This window comes from Asterias amurensis, chromosome 8 (assembly GCF_032118995.1).
Source record: "Asterias amurensis chromosome 8, ASM3211899v1".
In the NCBI taxonomy this organism is placed as follows: Eukaryota; Metazoa; Echinodermata; class Asteroidea; order Forcipulatida; family Asteriidae; genus Asterias; species Asterias amurensis.
In genome coordinates this window covers 19,932,569-19,954,801 of record NC_092655.1, presented here as the reverse complement: position 1 = coordinate 19,954,801, position 22,233 = coordinate 19,932,569, and the positions used below count along the sequence as shown (strand labels likewise).

The window sequence follows — 22,233 nt, the reverse complement described above, 5'->3', positions numbered from 1 at the left end:
AAGCTCTGAAGTGACACAAGTGTCGTCGTTTGACAATGTTTTTGTGACTGATATGCTTATGTACTGCTTTACGATGAGCCCTCATAGGAGTGACTGCTAGAACTACCCCCCCCCCCCACTCAATAGACCTTTATCACTGTGCAGCCATATTGAATCCCCTCCATTGATATCAATGTAACCAAACCGAGGCTGGAAGAAAAAATTAGTCTGGTTCCTAATTGCAAAGTGATTATTAGCATTCATTATTGTTATTTGATACAAGGAACATGACAGAGATTGATGCAGCATGATAAAGGTATATAGATGCAATCGATCAATCCATTTGTTCTGTGACAGTTTAGGCCTACTCTAGATTGTTGTGACGTCATCAAATTGCTACACAACATACGTTCGGATCATCGTTTGGTTTATTTCTGTCAATGGAATGCAGATTTGTATACGCAAAGTTATTTATAAAAAGAGACAACAAAGGTCACCTGTCGAAAGTTTCAGCCGAGCACATTTTCTAGTTGTTGAGAAAACAACAAAATTAGTTTAAAAAAACTGAAGGCCCCTACTTGTGTTTTGTCTTCTTCAAAAACGACGAATCCATAAAGCGAGGTGTTATCTCTGTAGAGGGCCGCATTCAAACGGACACCATGGATGATCTCAAAAGTTGCCTATGCAGGTGATCTTCGCAGATTGGACATATGCTAAACAAGAGCAAAAGTAAATGGATATAGGCCTAACCGCAGGGAACGATTTTATCCAGCACTATTGCACAGCGAAATCTTTTGACTGAATATGTTGTGTGTACAATGAATGCTAAAAAGTGAGAGTAGAGGCAAATGATGAATTTTGAGTAGCAACTAATACATTTTGCGTTAGCATTTGCACTGCTAAAAGGGACATCGTTTACTGAACCGTATCAGTTCAACCGGGAAATCGTCGCCAAACTGAGATTTTAACACAAATTCAGGTCTCGAACATAGGCCAATATCATGCGATACATGTATACAAATATATTTACGAATTTGTGTAAGAATTGCAAGATTGAAACGGTGCAACTTGTGCAGCGCCCTCGTTGTTCAATAAAAGCCACCTCCAGCAACTTGGTCGGGGATCGCGTATGCGGCGTGTGTGTAGTCATGGCAACCTACTACAGCTGTCCAAACGTGGCTGATACAAAAAAAAATGAATCAAATAATATTGACGTTGTTTATAATTCACCGTGTACCGTGTGTGTGACAAAGGGGAGCACGGATGGGTCCCTAGTCTTCGCTAGACGACGGGTCAGTGAGAGGGTGATCCCTCAGCAAGCAATACGGAGGCCGGCTAGCTCTGACGTGCGTGCGCCGTACAAAGGCAAAGCAGATCAAGGGAAAATGGACTAACTTTATTGATCGGGTTACTTATCCCATGGAGCTTTAGGGTTTATGTGTTTTCACAACAGCACGTCCTGTGTGACATCGTGAATATTTGAAACCTTTTTTGAGTATTCCTTGAATTGGAACTTTGGTGAGTCAAGCCTGTGGTGATGTGAAATTGGTCACAATTGTCGATCAGGAGTGTATGTCAGTGAAGGAACCCTGGATCACCGGTTGAGGAATTCTGTCCCCCATTCAACTGTCTCTGAGGACTTTCAAGGCAGGTTTTTTTTTTTAACGATATAGAGTGGTTCTATAATGGCTCATTGAATTTTAGCTTGATGAAAAGGCTTTTAATCTTATCGACGCATGGGGTGGCCGGGCCAGTGTGCTGAAAACCACCGGAGCAAAGCAGTCTGAAAAGCCCTAACTGCTGGTCGAATCCCGGACTTTTGTCAACTCTGTTTATAATGAAAAGTGGCTTTATCTCTGGAGGGTTTTGCAAGCCGGTTAGAATGGAGTTAGTTTACAGCATGGAGATTTTTGTTCACCCCGATTCGCAAAAGGTTTGATGACCTTGAATAGATGATCATTAGTGTGTATACACGCTCAGTTATAACGCACGTTGTTCGTCACACAAGGTGTTGTTAATATTGTGAATGTGGGATTTTTTTTTTTACGATCGTCTACTTGGAATACATCAGACGGCTGTTCAGCCATTTCTCGCCACAGTGATATTCGTTATGGATCTTGTGTTTGCTAACCGTCTCGCCAACAGTAAAGATGCGGGGAAATTTAATTAATATGTTCTCAGTCTTGCGCATGAGTGTACAGGTGTACATGAAATAGTTGTTCGTTGATGTGATCGCTTTGGAGGATTGATTTAAGATGACTACTCCTCCACCGCCATCTCCACAGGACAACCATCTTTGGAAATCCCAACCCCGACAGCAGATTTCACCTCATCACCAACCCCATTACTCCAGCCTAAAATCTTTCCACTCCAACGGTAAAATGAAGTTGGGAAAGACGACGAGTTGCCCCTCGACGCAGGGGGAGCTTCCCCCGCTCGTTGGAGTCCCACACATCCAGGAAAAATCCCGGTTCGACAACCCAACGACGCCGGACTCCACTGCAAGCCAAACTTTTCATCATGTGCCACTATCGGAGAGTGAATTTTCCCCTGCAGCAAGCGCCGGAAGCCCGCTCATACACCGCCGACTAAAGTTCATGGTGCGACAGTGTTCGGACTCAGAACTTCTAAAACACCGCGGGAATCCGAACTTGCCATCGGGGGGAAGCGCGGCTGCAAGCCCCGTGCCCATTCCGCATCCTCCGGACGCAAGTCCCCGTTCTCGCAACTCTTCCGGATCAAACTCACCTCAGGTTTTCCGGAAACTCTCTTTACTAAACCCCGCCGTGGCCGGAGTGACTAGAGCGAGTCGGTCGTTGGAAGGTTCCCCGATGAATGTCCGTAGAATACGGGGAGGTGCGAAGCAGCAAGGTGGTGGGGAGTCACCAACGCCGATCGGGAACGAACCGGGAAAGACCCGTCGAACTAGACCCTTCTCGTTCGGCTCTTTCACGGATGTCTTACAGCATGTAGCTAACACGGGAGAAGCTTCACCGAGGAGCGGAGGTTCACCGTATATTGTCCGGAGGTCAGCGAGCCTGCGGGGCGGCACCCTCGTGCCGTCTAGTCGACCCGACACACCCGCCACGGAGTCGATGTACGACACCAGGAAGTCACACCACCACTCGTCATCATCAGGTAATTCAAAACTTTATTTATTCATTTTCTTTCTTAAAATTTTCATCGGAATAATTTATGTATATTATGAACAAATTTAAATTGCAACTTAGTATGTATCATTGTTTATGGAAGAGTAAATTATTACAAGTCTGAATTCCACTATAAACGGTGTCAGGACACTTCGTACCTTGGTACAAGTTATAATAATAGGCGACGACATTGTGTCTTAAAAAAGGCACACGGTCTGAAATTTTACCCACTGTGAGAGTATGGCATGAACAGAATATGTGACAAACCAATCAATGTCACTCATTTTGTGTCAGCCGTTTTGAAAACCCTATTTGCGATCCTATCTACAGATATTTGTCGAAAGACAAAAAATACCTAGCCAAATATCCTTCTCGAAAAAGATATTCCAGAAGTATATTAGTCCTTCGTAAAAATATAGATCACAATGTCATATCTGACTGTGTGTCAAATGTCAATTGTTTGTACCATCAAAGACACACATCTGTTATCAAAAAAATGTCCACTATTTGCTAATAATGGTTTATGGATTGGTTTATAGCATCTGTAACTTTATTTGAATTCCGCGTATTAAAATGAAAATTAAGTATTGTGGGCCTAAGACTTTGTAAAATACAATACTGAAAAATAAAATCGAGAAATTTTTGGTGATCGTTTACGAAACAAAATAAACAGCTCTGGCTTTTCAGATTCCATGTAATTTTGTTTTAAAAAAACACATTGGTGTTTTGCCAATTTAAAATGTAATAAGATAAATAATATACACATTTGCGAAGATATAACAATAACGTCCAAGCCTCAATCAACAGCTAGTTATAGTTCATAAAAATGCCAAGGTGAAAACACCCAAATTACAGTTAAATTTCGAAACTTGTTTACTTTCAATATGAAGGCAGAAGAAATTCCCATGTGCACAATTCCAATTAACACAGAAACACTTTGAAGGCCTTCTGTGGCCATGAAAAACGTTTGACTTGTTTACGTGAAGTCGAAATGACGTGGATGTGCGTGGTAGATGTCGACATGTCAAAATGTGCTAAAAGAACATTCGAGATATACATATACATGTACCTACATTATGTACATGCATTTTAAGAGGTGTTAAAGACACTGGACACGTATGGTAATTGCCAAAGACCAGTATACACACTTGTAACATATGCATAATATAACAAATTTGTGAACATTTGGGGGCCAATTGGTCATCCAAGTTGCAAGAAATTAATGAAAGAAAAAAAAACACCCTTTTGCGGCAAAACTTTGTGAGCTCTCAAACTTTATGACTTTGTGAGCTCTCAAATGCATAATAAAAGGCTTCCAGCCTTTTTCTTATTTGAGTGAGAAATTAATTACCCCATATTAAATTTTTCAAAAACTACGTTACTTCAGAGGAGCCGTTTCTCACAATGTTTTATACTGTCGTTAAAAAGTTTAAATGCTAATATTTATTCTGAGTATTTGCCAATGTGTTCAGCCGTCGATTTCACAAAACTCACCAAACTTAGGATTAATTTTTGTACTTGGGTCGAGTTAAGTTCCATCCGAAGACGTTAGGACGCATCGAACCAACCCTAAGTTAGTACAGGTTGCTCGTCCTAACTCCAGATAGGATTAATCGAATATTTCAGACGTTTCGTGAAATCGGTTGCAATGTCTTTAACCATAATAAGCGGGAAAGAAATGATTCGCCCAAACTGACCCCCCTCCCCCCCCCCCCCTTGGTGAAAACGAAATTACCTTTATCAACTATTAAAACTTGATCGTAGATATTTTACAATTCGTTCTGTTTATTTTGTACATCCAAGGCAATGACACAAAGCCTAACTGTGGAGCCAATTTTGACCTTGTTTTCCACTTGATACCAAACACAATGAGTTTGCCAATTTCAAAGAAACGTCAAATGAGGCTTTAAAAGAGAACAATGCTGGGATGAACGGAAGATTATGACAATGAATGCATCGGCTGGCTTGGCTCTCCATGAGGTCTCTCTAAAGCCACTTCGAGTCACGGACTTTCCCTTCATTTGAAGTCAAGGAATTCCGGAGAGCTGTGGACTCGATAATGGTTTACAGAAAGGGACTGTATTTATCTCACTGGTGTTGATTAGGCCGACCGTATGTGAACTGTAAGGCCAAATCAAAATAAAATAATGGTAAGCGTTCCCGCTGAACATGAAATCCCTGAAATGTCCCCATTTATATATAAAAACCGCCTCCTTTTCTAAATTCCTCTTTTGCAAACATTTTAACGAAAAAGCAAAAGAATATACTTAAAATATCTCAGCATTTTTTTTAAAGCCCAGCTGTTTGTACTTAAAAAAGGGGGAGCGGCTTCTTCTTCTTTTTTTCAAAAAGGGATGACGCTAAACATGTTTTTAATTTTATTTGGCTTTATTGAACACGAAATTTAATTACCTTGCATTGACAGCAGTGTCCTCTTTCTCTAATAAAGTCTCCGAAAAATCAATATGGCGTACAGAAGGACACGAATAGTGTATCTAAGTGGTGTTTAAAGCGTTACATGTAAACTAAGACATACAACTAAAAAATGTGGGTGAGGAGGATGTTAATCTCTCTTGGAAGGGGTGTTGGCTCTCAGAAGAGCTAGTGTAGTATTGTCTTTTTCCCAAAGACAGGCAGAGTGTATGTTAGAAACGTCAATACAACTATAAAACATGTGGGTAGTAGAATAATAATCTCTCTTGGGAGGGGTGCTGGCTCTCAGAAGAGCTTATGTTGTATCTTCTTTCTCCCGAAAACAGGCAGAGTCTGTTAGAAACGTCAATACAACTACAACCTGGGGTAGTAGAATGTTAATCTCTCTTGGGAGGGATGTTGGCTCCGAGAAGAGCTGATGCTGTATCGTCTTTCTCCTGAAGACATGCAGAATATCTGTTTGAAACGTCGATACAACTCAATTCTGTGGGTAGTAAAATGTTAATCTCTCTTGGGAGGGATGTTGGCTCCGAGAAGAGCTGATGTTGTATCGTCTTTCTCCTGAAGACAGGCAGAGTGTCTGTTTGAAACGTCGATACAACTCAAACCTGTGGGTAGTAGAATGTTAATCTCTCTTGGGAGGGGTGTTGACTCTCAGAAGAGCTGATGTTGTATCGGCTTTCTCCTGACGACAGGCAGAGTATCTGTTTGAAACGTTGATACCACACCTTTTCAGAGCAAGTTTCCTCCATAAAAGAGATTTGAACATGACTGTACCCGAAAACTACTATTTATATTAATTACTTCTTAATATTACTCGGCCATGCAGAGTTCCAAATGCTAAAACAAATAAAGTTATGCCTTTTGAAACATCCAAGCGAAATAAAACTTTACTCAATATTTAATTGTTAATTGTTTATTTCCACATTATCGCTCATAAACCACAATTTGGTCAGTCCTTCTATTTCGCAAACCCTTTGTGTAAAATAATACAACATTCTAAAGACTTGTTTTACTGGCACGCCTTATTCAAAGGAGGTTCAAATCCGTCTGGATAAAAAAACAGAAGCAGACGACTGTTTTCAAAATAACACGATCATTTTTATGTAAAAACGGAAAAGAAGATACGAACAAACAACATCAAATGTCAGTAGGGTATTTCTGACATTTGCTTCTCTGAACACTGCTAAATGCTCTCATAATAAGCAGGCACCATCGTCTGGTTTTTGTTAAACACAGTGAATGTTGCCAGACTTTGCCCGAGGACATAACGTGTATAGCACTCATAAAATATGAAGGGTGGGGTGGATTTCATCATGATAACACCGAGGAGGTATATTAAAGGGGCTGTACACGTTTGGTAATGGCTCTATAAATAAATGGCAACACAAAATCATTTTTTGAGAAGTACAGAAGCTTTGGATATAATCTAATTCCCTTTTTGAGAAATATTTCACTTCGAAGTATCTGCGAAATATAGAAATTAATAGATACTTTGTTTATATTTCATTTTTTTGTTTATCTGAGATAGATTACTGACAGCATGGAGGAAGACCCCCTTCCTCCATGAACGTTTCTTTGATTGTGCATTCAAATTTGTAAATTATAGCGTTGACATAACCGCTGCAGATTTTCGGCGCTATAAAACTAACAAATGTTACCACCTTTTGGATTTAGATTTTTACAGTTTTATGGTAAAATAATATTAACTACACGAACATGACACGAACTCATGAGCTGTCAGCTCTTATTGTACATAAACAAAATCTGGGTCGTTGAACAAATTCTATTCAAGGACAATTAAATAAATGAGTTGAATACAGTGAATATGTTTCGCTTTTGTGTTTGGACTTCATGTTCAAACCAAAGTGATTAATACACTCCAAAGTCCAATAGCCATATTTATTATAAAAAAAAAAGTTTGCGAGCACCATATACATTAAAGACACTGGACTCTATTGGTAATTGTCAAAGACCAGTCTTCTCACTGGGTGTATCTCAACAAATACATCCAATATTTAACTTGTGCAAATTTGTGCTCAATTGGTCGTCAAAGTTGCGAGATAATAATGAAAGAAAAACACCCTTGTCTCACGAAGTTGTGTGCTTTCTGATGCTTGATTTCGAGACCTCAAATTCTAAATCTGAGGTCTCGAAATCAACTTCATTGAAAGTTACATCTTTCTCGAAAACTACATTACCTCAGAGGGAGCTGTTTCTGACAATGTTTTATACTACCAACAGCTCTACATTACTCTTTAACAAGTAAGTTTTTATGCAAACAATTATTATGAGTAATTACCAATAGTGTCCTGTACCTTTAAGTTCCATAAACATATACATGTACTGGGTTCTGAAAACATTGTGTTGACATTTGGATAATTTATAAGCGGTCATTCTTTAATAGTGGTTGATATGTACACCACAATAACATTATAAGATTGTTTAGGAAGCAAAGTGTTTTTTTGTCGGCGCATTTAATTGCCTTCGATCGGTTTGGTGCTTCAGGTCGCTCGCTCCGTCAAGGTACGTCAATATTATTTCATTAGAGAGCATCTGAGCACATCCGGATAATTTACATTAAAAGAAAGTAAAAATTACGCGAACTAAATAAAACACTGAGTTGACATTTTGAACAGCGATTGAAAGACACCGGGTGATGGCAGCAACTCTAGGAGTGTGCCACCATTACAACCTTAGGACGAGGCTGCCACGGACGCAAGTCTATGCTGAATGATAATATACATATAATATTAAACTTGTGCGAATTTGAGCTCAATTGGTCGTCAAAGTTGCGAGATAATAATGAAAGAAAAAACACCCTTGTCACAAAAGTCACGGATTTGTGTGATTTCAGATGCTTGATTTCGAGACCTCAATTTTTTAGTCTGAGGTCTCGAAATCAAATTCGTGGAAAATTACTTCTTTCTCGAAAACTACGTTACTTCAGAGGGAGCCGTTTCTCACAATGTTTTATACCATCAACCTCTTCCCATTACTCGTAATCAAGTAAGGTTTTATGCTAATAATTATTGTGAGTAATTTCCAATAGTCTCCACTGCCTTTAAGAGATAAGTGAATAGTTAGATACATAATTGAATGTATTGAATTCATTTATCACTCAATTAGATAACCTAATAGTGTCAAATGTGTGTGAGAATGTTCTTTTGTGAAAATGATTAATTAATTTTCATATTTACAGTCAGACTGTTCAAGTACCCAGTTAATTTATAAAATGTGCAAAAAAGTCATGATAACGCGGAGGCACAAAATAAATATCATGACGAGATTAAAGTCCAGGAAGCTGTATAAAAAAATGTCATTAGTCAAGGAAGCTCTGAAAAATATTCTTAGTCTGTCTTTCTCACACCAAATATGTAGTGGAAGAGGGTACAATGAATGGTTTGAATGTCAATCTTAAAGAAAAAGTTCCTGATCGCACTGATCAAAAAATAATAATAACTGAGTCGGGCTTACTACCCGGGATTCGGGTCCGTTCTAACCCGTATTTATTTTAGAGCGCGCCGCCACAGAAATGTATACGGTCCAATATTAAACTAATATTGTTCAATAATTCGATTAAATTCAATCAACATATTACAAACAAATTAACAATTATTTAAGTCTTGACGACAGTCAAGAACAGAGCAAGAAAATAATTTATGAAACATGAAATGAAAAAATAAATTGTAATGGATACTGCGCAATTGAACCAATATGGGAGCATTTACACACCGATCCAGTGGTCTTATGTACAGTACGACTCTTCCAAAGTTCAACACAAACAAATACATTTACTTCCGTGATATTTCAAAACAAATTTTCCACAAATTACTGGTGGCGCAAATCTGTTCCTTTCATTCACAAACATAAACCCACGGCATGCCGTTACCAAGGTTGCTGGTCTCTACACCCGATTCACAGACGATGTGTGGGGTTGGGTCAAAGGTCAAAGTGGTTCCCAGCTTCTTGTATTCCATATTGCAATCAATCATCTCTCGCAACAATACCTCACTGGTTCGCTGCGCATAGTTTCATAAGGAAAGTTGTTATTAAAAAATGGTCTTTGTGAGTTATTATTCAAAAGAAATCTGCGTGAAAATTTTTCACAAAGGCGTTGACAGTTCATCACCACAGTGATTAACAAAATAAATTTCCGGAGAAAGCAAAATAACAGTTTATTCAACATTTTTCCCGCCGTAAGCATTATTTCTTTACAAATAACTATTTATTTTTATGACGGTGGGTTGGCAGACAGCAAACACACCATCTTTACGCATAACCCACGGACATGCCCTCAAGAAATACATGTGACATGCAACATTGATTTTGCATGGATAAAACGCGAGATAAATAATTAGTTAAATAAAAAATTCTTCATTTTTGTTTTATTTGAACAGAACACTGACCTTCCGCCTATTAATGGGAATTTGTTTCGCACAATACTTTAAAAAAGAAAGCTCATGACTTACTCGAATTTATACACTCAGCTATTTGAAATTTAGGTTTCAAATCCTACTTTAAAATAGCATTGTCCAAAACTACTATTTCCACCTTACAAGTCTTAAATTTGCAATGAGAAATATTCTTCACTCCAGTTGAACAAATTCAGTCGCCTGTAATCTACCAAAAAACGGTTTTAATTTACTGGATCCTTCGAACTATTCGCCAGAGGCAGTTAGTTCTGTTCACAAAACAGAATGGGTGAATGTGTGAAATGACGCGAAGTTGATCCACTGCTAGACGTATTTATTACCCTCTTCTCTCTGACGTAATTGTAAAATGTTATCCTTTGTTTGCCTTGTGTCCTCAATGACAATGATGAGATATGTAAGTCTTGGGACACGACGCGTGGGTTTTCTAAATCGCCTTAAGGAATTTCTGGCTAGTCGGGGTTTACGGGGGAAGAAACCCCAAAAGTTTCATCCTAAGAAGTTGGGGATGACGTCATAATATCCACTCCGGAGAAAACTGCACTTCCATTGCTCTTACAGTGTCTGTTTTCACCCTCTGAAACAGAGCAAAAATATTCACAGACCTTGTTTATGTTTTCAGGACTGATTCTTCACGAAGGCAGCGAAGATGGTTGCCTCATGCACCCATGCCATTGCCTTGGTGCCCTTAAATGCTAGAATTTACAATTTCCTCTAGGGTGCCCTTAGCCTAGAAGAAAATGCCTTGGCACTTCTTACTCCACCGGCAAGTTGTGCCACTGCGTTTTGGGAGATTGAAGTTATCAAAGTTGACAGGGAACCATTTAGGGGCAAGCAAGAGTTTCTCAATAGTCTGAATTCACTAATACCATGTGTATTTTGTTTCATTCGATCACGGAAACGCAGCATTCCAAACCAAACTCACCAGCCGGGAAGCAATCACGTGTATACCCGGCTCCATTAACCTCGATTCCACCTCCGCACATTTCCGTTTCCACATCCCCCCCCCCCCCACTCTCAGTACTGCAAATTTGAACAGTGTTTTCGGTCACAACAGTTGATAAATAACCTACAAAACCATAGGAACGCTCCCCGGCTGGCACACGCTTGAACTATTTCTGGTGGGCCTAACAGTAGTTCATAAAGAATAGATGGTAACAATGTGAATTTTTACAATCCATATTTATTCAACACTTTCCACTTGTCACTCGGTATCCAATACACAGAAGAATTGAATAGTATTTCCAGCCACAACTGTTGATAAATAACCTACATAACCATAGGAACGCTCTCCCGCTGGCACACGCTTGAATTATTTCTGGTGGGTCTTGCGGTAGTTCGTAGAGAATGGATGACAACAGTTATAAATTTTACAATCCATATTTATTCAACACTTTTTACATGGACGTCAGTATCCTACACAGCAGAATTGCAAATTATTTCCAGTCACAACTGTTGATAAATAACCTTCATAACCATGGGAACGCTCTCCCCTGGCACACGCTTGAACTACATTATATGGTAAAGACCTAACACAGCTCGTATAAAATGGATGACAACAATGTGAATTTTTTCACAAGATGCCATTTTTTGTTTCCCCAAAATCACAGAGAGTCGCAGACAACAACATATTCCCTAGAATGCAGAAATAAAAACAAGTATAGGCTAGCTAATGTTTGGGAACAGGGTGACCTCCATCTGCATCATGCGCTTTCCTCATAACAATGATACCAATACATATAAATTGCATTCAAGACACTGGACACTTTGTATTTGTCAAAGACCAGTGTTCTCACTTGGTGTATCTCAACATATGCAAAAAATAACAAACATGAAAATTTGAGCTCGATTGGTCATCGGAGTTGCGAGATAATAATTGAAAAAAAAAACCACCATTGTCACACGGCAAATTCAAGTACTATTTACGTGGAAAATTACTTCTTTCTCGACAACTACGTTACTTCAGAGTGAGCCATTTCTCACCATATTTTATACAATTTTAACAGCTCTCCGTTGCTTTTTACCAAGCAAGTTTTTATGCCAACAGTTGTTTTGAGTAATTACCAATAGTGTCCAGTGCCTTTAAAACTCCTTGGTACCTCACAGACACGTATGAACATTTTACTGGTATTTATTAACACCCAGACGCCAAAATGACATTTCTGTGTTTATTGTTCGCAAATTTGTGTGGCCTCTTTTGTCACAGACGTCATTGAAAGCAAATAATCCTTGAAAGTGTTATTAACTCACATAATGTGTTTTGGTTACCAGGAAATATCTTGCACAATACCCGTAATTTCGGTTATGGGGGAGGGGCATCTTCAAAATCTCGGCTCAAAATAATTGTTGGTTCAACCATCTAACTTGTTGGTATAAAGAGCAATGGAGAGCTGTTGGTGGTATAAACAATTGTGAGAAACGGCTCCCTCTGAAGTAACGTAGTGTTTGAGAAAGAGGTAATTTCCCATGCAAATATAAGACTTCAGAACTGAAGACCTTTATAAGGAATCTGAAAGCAAACACTTGTAAAACAATGGTGTCCTTTCTTTCATTATTTTCTCGTAACTCCGATGTATTTCATGATATATTGTGGTTACCTGTGGTGAGAATACATGTCTTGGACAGTTACCAAACGTGTTCAGTGCCTTTAAAGACACTATACACTATTGGTCATTGTCAAAGACCAGTGTATCTCAACAAATGCATAACATAACTAATTTAAACCTGTGAAAATTTAAACTCGATTGAAGAAAAAACACTCTTGTCTTGTCACACTAAGTTGTGTGCTTTCAGATGCTTAATTTCGGGACCTCAAAATATAGCTGGGGTATCGAAATTAAATTCGTGGAAAATTACTTCTTTCTCGAAACTACGTTACTTCAGAGGGAGCCGTTTCTCACAATGTTTTATACTATTAACAGCACCCCACTGCTCGTTACTAAGTAATGTTTTATGCTAATATTTATATTGAGTAATTACCAAATGTGTACAGACGTCATCTAAGCATAGTTTGGTTTAGGGGTTCTGCAATTTACTCTTTACGCGGTGTAACAGATTTTAGTCACAAGCACCTTGGTCTTTTAGTCGCCCGCAAACGGAGTTTACGTTGTGATCACAGTTTTGTCGAAAGTTTAAAGGCAGTGGACACTATTGGTAATCACTCAAAATAATTATCAGCAAAAACCTCACCTGGTAACGAGTAATGGGGAGAGGTTGGTAGTATAAAACATTGTGAAAAACGGCTCCCTCTGAAGTAATGTAGTTTTCGAGAAAGAAGTAATTTTTCACGAATTTGATTTCGAGACCTCAAGTTTAGAATTTGAGGTCTCGAAATCAAGCATCCGAAAGCACACAACTTCGTGTGACAGGGGATGTTTTTTCTTTCATAGTCATCTCGCAACTATGACGACCAATCGAGCTCAAATTTTCACAGGTTTGTTATTTTATGCATATGTTGGAGACACCAAGTGAGAAGACTGGTCTTTGACATTTACCAAAAGTGTCCATATTGTCTTTAAGTGTAGTTTCAACGGCTGAAGGGTCACGGGGTAAAGCAAAAGCAAACGTTATTACAAAACGACGGTAGTATATGTTTTAGCATTGACGTCTTCTGAGCAAAGTTTTCTTTATGTGTTCTCTGATGAACTCGTGACGGTCGCAAACACTCCATGTTGAGCGAGACTTTAAAGTGGCATTCCAACAATGACAACTGTAAAATTATGTAAGACATTGCACACCCTCAACACCAGTGCTGAGTAAATATATAAAGCCCAAGTACCGGCAATGATGTGACTTAATACAAACAGCATGTATTCAGCGTTTGGGTCTTAAGAAAGTGTATGTTTGTTAAACTCTTCAATCGTCAATAAGTGGACCCGCGATTGGAACACTCTCTGAGTATGGCGTAAGGAAACTGTAGGCAGAAACTCTACACACTTAAAGACACCTTCTTTTCACCATCTCAATAACAAACCTGTGAAAATTTGAACTCATTTGGTCATCGAAGTTGCGAGATAATTATAGAAGAAAACAACTTTGTCACACGAAGTTGTGTGCTTGAAAATCAAATTCTGAGGTCTCGAAATCAAATTTAAATATTTAAGTGAGAAATTATTTCTTTCTACTTCAGAGGGAGCCGTTTCTCACACTGTTTTACACTATACCAACAGCTCTCCATTGCTTGTTACCAAGTAAGGTTTTATGCTAACAATTATTTTGCGTAATTACCATAGTATCCTGTCCTTTTTTTTAAAGGCACTGCACACTTTTGGTAATTACTTATGTTGGCATAAAAACTACTTGGTAACAAGCAATAGAGAGCTGTTGAAAGTATAAATCTTTGTGAAAAACGGCTCCCACTGAAGTATCGTAGAGAAAGAGGTAATTTCTCACTCAAATAACAAACACTTCAACTGAAGCCTTTTATTATGGACCTAAAAGCACACACAGTAATGCAGCAACCGTGGTCTTTTCATAATCATTTAAACTTGTCCTATGATTATCTTTGTGAAATTTTATTTTATGAACAAAGTGACCAGCAGCAGCAGCTGAAAGGGTAAAAGCACATCTAAAAAATATCAAAAATCACACATTAAAGGCAGTGGACACTATTGGTAATTGTCAAAGACACAGTTGGTGTATCTCAGCATATGCATAAAAAACAAACCTGTGAAAATTTGAGCTCAATCGGTCGTCAAAGTTGCGAGATAATAATGAAAGAAAAAGCACCCTTGTCACACGAAGTTGTGTGCTTTCAGATGCTTGATTTCGAGACCTCAAATTCTAAACTTAAAGGTCTCGAAATCAAATTCGTGGAAAATTACTTTTTTCTCGAAAACTACGTCACTTCAGAGGGAGCTGTTTCTCACAATGTTTTATACTATCAACCTCTCCCTATTACTCGTTACCAAGTAAAGTTTTATGCTGATAATTATTTTGAGTAATTGCCAATAGTGTCCACTGCCTTTAAACTTGTCCTGAGTTGGGACTATCTTTGTGAAATTTTATTTTGTGAACAAAGTGACCAGCAGCAGAAGCTGAAAGGGTCAAAGCACATCTAAAAAATATCAACAATCAAATATTAAAAGGCCATAAAGTGTAACAAGTACAAAATTTACAAAACGCTACATACAAAAATATATTACATTCGAGCAATATTGTGGAATGAAATCGACCCCGATCATCTTAAAATAACCCATTTATAACAACTAATTATATCATGTGTTTTTCTTTGCCTCTTTGCAGGTGAACGGAATGGCGTTGACGATAGTGACGTCACCAGCATCGCCTTGGAGGACAGCTCTGACATAGAGGGCGGGAACATCCACTTGAGACGGAGGCTACGTCACGACTCCAGCTCCCAGCATGGACAGCGAAACTCCATAGGACATTTAGATTACAATCGAAACTTGCCAAAGCAGCAACCACCCTACGATGATCAGGATAGCGATCACGAGGTTGATGACGACACCAACTTCCCTAGCAACCTGTACGACATACAAGAAAGGCGGGAAAGTGTTCTGAGTATAGAGGCGTGTCAAGAAATTGCCCGTAGAGTTGCAGCCAATGAGATAGGCAATGCTGCCGAAAAGAACGATAGCGATGAACATGACGACACGAGAGGAGACCACACAACAACCAAAACGAAGGGACCTAGTGACTCTACCCCTGAGTATAGAAAACTCCCATTGTCAACTGACGTCAGAGTGACGTGTTGGCTGAAGGGCATTCAAGATCCCACGGAAGTAGCACCACCTAAATTTGACAGAATTTTACCGGAAATTATATGATGTTTTACCCGGGTTTATTAAGAACGACTGAGACTTAAATAATAGGCAACTCGTGCATTAAAAATGAATCTTCGTTGTGGTGTGACCATTATAAAGCCATTATACACTTTCGGTATAGAAAAAAAAATAAAAGTTCACAGATGTTCAAATAACTTACAGGGTTTACAGAAGGTAATGTTGAAAGACTTCTCTTGAAATATTATTCCATGAAATGCTTTCCTTTTTGAGAAAACATTAAAACAATATCAATTCTTGATAACGAGAATTACGAATTATTTTAAAACACATGTCCGGAAAGGGTGGGTTTTCCCGTTATTTTCTCCCGACTCCGATGACCGATTGAGCCTAAATTTTTACAGGTTTGTTAATTTATATTTAAGTTGTGATACACGAAGTGTGGGCCTTGGACAATACTGTTTACCGAAAGTGTCCAATGGCTTTAAGGATTCCTAATTGGTCAACAAAGTTTTCCAATCAGATAGACTGTAGTCAAATATGTGCAGATTATATTAAAGGAACACGTTGCCTTGAATCGGTCGAGTTGGTCTATATTGTAACCGTTTGTAATAAAACTACATCGTCGACTAACACGGTCGGCCATTTATGGGAGTCACGCAATTTCGAGGCAAATTTGTGTGAATCATTGTATACTACTTTGACAACATCTTTCTACCCATATGCATTTTATAACAAACGGTTACAAATGCTTTTTAGGTGTTCGGCCACCAGCCGAACAACTATTGTTATTGTTCTGTTTTTTTTTTTTTTTAGGTGTTCGGCCACCAGCCGAACAACTATTGTTATTGTTCTGTTTTTTTAGGTGTTCGGCCACAAGCCGAACAACTATTGTTATTGTTCTGTTTTTTTTTTTTTTTTTTTTTCTGCGTGTTCTTCTCCTCGAACGTTCTCGCGCGATTTTCGCAAAAACTAAAGCTTGTATGAACCTGAAACTTACCATATATATTGATCTTAATGAGTAGACGAAACAGCAACATTTTTGGAATGATGACGTCATTGATGACGTCATTACGTTCAAAAAAACGCTAAAAATTGGAGAGTTCATATCTTGAGAACTACAAATGCCACACACAAGATATTTGGTGCATATAAAAGGTCTTGTAATTAGCTACAAAAGTCGTGCACAACGTGACCTCATGTGACTTTTACTTCCGGTTGAAACCGGAAGTACAAAATTTCAAAAGTTCATATCTCAAGAACTATATATCATATTCGCAAAATTTGAATATCAGTTTGAAGATCAGTTATCCTGCTCAAACTTTTGCACAAACATAATGCCAGTTGAATTTTGCCTTCTGGTCGTAAAAGCGCGCGTTTGTGTTGACCTCCATTCATTACGCGTAGAAACCAGATAGTATCGCCATTCATGTATGTGAATGCTACTATTGTATTGTGGGTGTGTGGGTGTGTGTGCGTGTAGTTCATGTAGGCCTACATTGTATCCATGCTCTACGACAAAACAGCACTGCGTGGCTGTGGGCATTACGGGTTGTGTATACACATGCAGACTCCGTTGAAGGCGCGCGTAATTCAAATTCCACTACGCTGGGATTCGCCTCATCTCTTTCTTCGTGCGATTTTGAACAAAATGTCAAACTACTATGAACTTGTTGAACAAAACTAACGCTTGTATGAACTTGAAACTTACCATGAACATAAACCTTAGTGTGCAGACGAAACCAAAACTTTTTTTGGAATGATGACATCATCGATGACGTCATTAAGTTAAATAAACGGTAAATAATTGAAAAATTCATATCTTGAGAACCACAAACGCTACGTACAAGATTCTTTCACTACATGAAACCTCTTGTAATGTTCTACAAATGTTGTACACAACGTGACCTCATTTGACCATTCACCCGAACACCCTGAGTTTGTACACAAACTCTCAATTTCTAGTTTTTTTTTTAGGTGTTCGGCCACCAGCCGAACAACTATTGTTATTGTTCTGTTTTTTTTTTTTTTTTTTTTTTTTTTTTTTTTTTTTCTGCGTGTTCTTCTCCTCGAACGTTCTCGCGCGATTTTCGCAAAAACTAAAGCTTGTATGAACCTGAAACTTACCATATATATTGATCTTAATGAGTAGACGAAACAGCAACATTTTTGGAATGATGACGTCATTGATGACGTCATTACGTTCAAAAAAACGCTAAAAATTGGAGAGTTCATATCTTGAGAACTACAAATGCCACACACAAGATATTTGGTGCATATAAAAGGTCTTGTAATAAGCTACAAAAGTCGTGCACAACGTGACCTCATGTGACTTTTACTTCCGGTTGAAACAGGAAGTTCAAAATTTCAAAAGATCATATCTCAAGAACTATATATCATATTCGCAAAATTTGAATATCAGTTTGAAGATCAGTTATCCTGCTCAAACTTTTGCACAAACATAATGCCAGTTGAATTTTGCCTTCTGGTCGTAAAAGCGCGCGTTTGTGTTGACCTCCATTCATTACGCGTAGAAACCAGATAGTATCGCCATTCATGTATGTGAATGCTACTATTGTATTGTGGGTGTGTGGGTGTGTGTGCGTGTAGTTCATGTATGCCTACATTGTATCCATGCTCTACGACAAAACAGCACTGCGTGGCTGTGGGCATTACGGGTTGTGTATACACATGCAGACTCCGTTGAAGGCGCGCGTAATTCAAATTCCACTACGCTGGGATTCGCCTCATCTTTCTTCGTGCGATTTTGAACAAAATGTTAAACTACTATGAACTTGAAACTTATCATAAACATGAACCTTCATGAGTAGATGAACCCGCAACTTTTTTGGAATGATGACGTCATTGCTGACGTCATTATGCTCAGAAACACGTTAAACACTAGAAAATTCATATCTTGAGAACCTCAAGTGCTACATACAAGATTCTTTCACTACATGAAACCTCTTGTAATGTTCTACAAATGTTGTACACAACGTGACCTCATTTGACCATTCACCCGAACACCCTGAGTTTGTACACAAACTCTCAATTTCTAGTTTTTTTTTTTTTTTTTCTGCGTGTTCTTCTCCTCGAACGTTCTCGCGCGATTTTCGCAAAAACTAAAGCTTGTATGAACCTGAAACTTACCATATATATTGATCTTAATGAGTAGACGAAACAGCAACATTTTTGGAATGATGACGTCATTGATGACGTCATTACGTTCAAAAAAACGCTAAAAATTGGAGAGTTCATATCTTGAGAACTACAAATGCCACACACAAGATATTTGGTGCATATAAAAGGTCTTGTAATTAGCTACAAAAGTCGTGCACAACGTGACCTCATGTGACTTTTACTTCCGGTTGAAACAGGAAGTTCAAAATTTCAAAAGTTCATATCTCAAGAACTATATATCATATTCGCAAAATTTGAATATCAGTTTGAAGATCAGTTATCCTGCTCAAACTTTTGCACAAACATAATGCCAGTTGAATTTTGCCTTCTGGTCGTAAAAGCGCGCGTTTGTGTTGACCTCCATTCATTACGCGTAGAAACCAGATAGTATCGCCATTCATGTATGTGAATGCTACTATTGTATTGTGGGTGTGTGGGTGTGTGTGCGTGTAGTTCATGTATGCCTACATTGTATCCATGCTCTACGACAAAACAGCACTGCGTGGCTGTGGGCATTACGGGTTGTGTATACACATGCAGACTCCGTTGAAGGCGCGCGTAATTCAAATTCCACTACGCTGGGATTCGCCTCATCTTTCTTCGTGCGATTTTGAACAAAATGTTAAACTACTATGAACTTGTTGAACAAAACTAACGCTTGTATGAACTTGAAACTTACCATGAACATAAACCTTAGTGTGCAGACGAAACCAAAACTTTTTTTGGAATGATGACATCATCGATGACGTCATTAAGTTAAATAAACGGTAAATAATTGAAAAATTCATATCTTGAGAACCACAAACGCTACGTACAAGATTCTTTCACTACATGAAACCTCTTGTAATGTTCTACAAATGTTGTACACAACGTGACCTCATTTGACCATTCACCCGAACACCCTGAGTTTGTACACAAACTCTCAATTTCTAGTTTTTTTTTTTTTTCTGCGTGTTCTTCTCCTCGAACGTTCTCGCGCGATTTTCGCAAAAACTAAAGCTTGTATGAACCTGAAACTTACCACATATATTGATCTTAATGAGTAGACGAAACAGCAACATTTTTGGAATGATGACGTCATTGATGACGTCATTACGTTCAAAAAAACGCTAAAAATTGGAGAGTTCATATCTTGAGAACTACAAATGCCACACACAAGATATTTAGTGCATATAAAAGGTCTTGTAATTAGCTACAAAAGTCGTGCACAACGTGACCTCATGTGACTTTTACTTCCGGTTGAAACCGGAAGTACAAAATTTCAAAAGTTCATATCTCAAGAACTATATATCATATTCGCAAAATTTGAATATCAGTTTGAAGATCAGTTATCCTGCTCAAACTTTTGCACAAACATAATGCCAGTTGAATTTTGCCTTCTGGTCGTAAAAGCGCGCGTTTGTGTTGACCTCCATTCATTACGCGTAGAAACCAGATAGTATCGCCATTCATGTATGTGAATGCTACTAATTGTTGTATTGTGGGTGTGTGGGTGTGTGTGCGTGTAGTTTATGTAGGCCTACATTGTATCCATGCTCTACGACAAAACAGCATTGCATGGCTGTGGGCATTACGGGTTGTGTATACACATGCAGACTCCGTTGAAGGCGCGCGTAATTCAAATTCCACTACGCTGGGATTCGCCTCATCTTTCTTCGTGCGATTTTGAACAAAATGTTAAACTACTATGAACTTGAAACTTATCATAAACATGAACCTTCATGAGTAGATGAACCCGCAACTTTTTTGGAATGATGACGTCATTGATGACGTCATTATGCTCAGAAACACGTTAAACACTAGAATATTCATATCTTGAGAACCTCAAATGCTACATACAAGATTCTTTCACTACATGAAACCTCTTGTAATGTTCTACAAATGTTGTACACAACGTGACCTCATTTGACCACTCACCCGAACACCCTGAGTTTGTACACAAACTCTCAATTTCTAGTTATAGACGAATTCGTCCGATCCAAGGCAACGTGTTCCTTTAAGAATGCATTCATTTATATGCACCATTCCTTCATTATATGCATCTATGCCCAATTTCATTCCTTTTATGGTAGAGTCATGGATCGGTGTATGTCAATGTGTTGCCGATTTTAGGCAAAGTCTTTAGGGAACGATCCGTTAAAGGCACTGGACACTATTGGTAATTACTGAAAATAATTATTGGCATAAAACCTTACTTGGTAGCGAGTAATGGAGAGCTGATGATAGTATACAACATTATGAGAAACAGCTCCCGCTGAAGTAATTTCTCACTTCAGTATTTGAATTTGAGACCTCAGAATTTGATTTTGAGATCTCGAAATCAATCAACTTGTGCAACCAGGGTGTTTTTTCTGCCATTATTCTCTCGAAACTCCGACGACCAATTATTTAACACAAATTTTCACAGGTTTGTTATTTCATGCATATGTTGAGATACATCAAGTGAGAAGACTGGTCTTTGACACTTACCAAGGGTGTCCAGTGTCTTTAGAAAGACACGTGTGAAGTTACAAGTTGAATGCTGAGAAAACAGCAAAAGAAAAACCATGGTATTTTCACAACTCTGTGCAATTGGGCCTGATTGCATGTAAACAGTAGTCGTTGAGATTGGAATGTTAAACTGTGATGGTCCGAATTGGGAACTACGACCGAATTGGTGTATTTTGCTGTGGCTATGGTTGAAAATGTGCCTTCTTTACTTATGCAGATACATTATGCAGATCTGCATAATGTTTTGCAACTCTTTTTAACTTTTTTAAAGTGAATGCATTAATATGGAAAGCACTTCTAATGAAGAAAATACTTGACAAAATAACAATAATGTTTTATTGTTAAACGTCATGTGATATTAATTGGATGCATAGCATTTCGTGTTGCTTTTATTTGTGTATAATTTACTTTTATTTATACATCAGTAGAGAAAATAATAAATCAATGTTATTGGTGAAAAAAATGAAACATCTACTTTTGAATTTGTTATTAGTATTAGGATGGTTTTTCGAAATGTGTGAGTGAGATACAACCTATAATAGCTGAAGTTTTAATCACAGCAGGAACGCCGTACCAGTGTTACAATTTCTATCCTACCTGGAGGACCATTTAAACAAAGAGAGCAATAAAAACCACGGAGAAAAATTATTATAAAAATGTGAAACACATACCAAGCAATGTGCATGATAATTAAAAATCGTTATGCATACAATGCGTGTCGTGGCCGAGCGGTCAAGTTCACCGGACCCAGGTTCTTGTGTTGTTTCAGCAGCAGAGTGTGGGTTCGAATCCCGGTTGTCAATACACCTGTACCCTTGAGCAAGG

The 22,233-nt window shown here is 38.4% G+C and overlaps 1 protein-coding gene across 1 annotated transcript; it reads left to right on the top strand.

The window, feature by feature from the left end:
* The first annotated feature begins 1,222 nt into the window (after positions 1-1,222).
* On the top strand, positions 1,223-21,832 carry LOC139941026 (uncharacterized). Its single transcript, XM_071937443.1, has 3 exons — positions 1,223-3,117; positions 15,239-16,499; positions 20,882-21,832. The coding sequence occupies exons 1-2, from the start codon at positions 2,235-2,237 to the stop codon at positions 15,781-15,783; spliced, it is 1,428 nt and encodes a 475-aa protein (XP_071793544.1). The 5' UTR covers positions 1,223-2,234; the 3' UTR covers positions 15,784-16,499; positions 20,882-21,832.
* The last annotated feature ends 401 nt before the right edge of the window (positions 21,833-22,233 follow it).

What these genes read in the sequence shown, in the direction of transcription:
- LOC139941026 (XM_071937443.1), top strand. Translation starts at nt 2,235, where the DNA reads ATGACTACTCCTCCACCGCCATCTCCACAGGACAACCATCTTTGGAAA. An exon ending in CCACCACTCGTCATCATCAG is followed by an intron (nt 3,118 to 15,238) that starts GTAATTCAAAAC and finishes GCCTCTTTGCAG; the next exon opens with GTGAACGGAATGGCGTTGAC.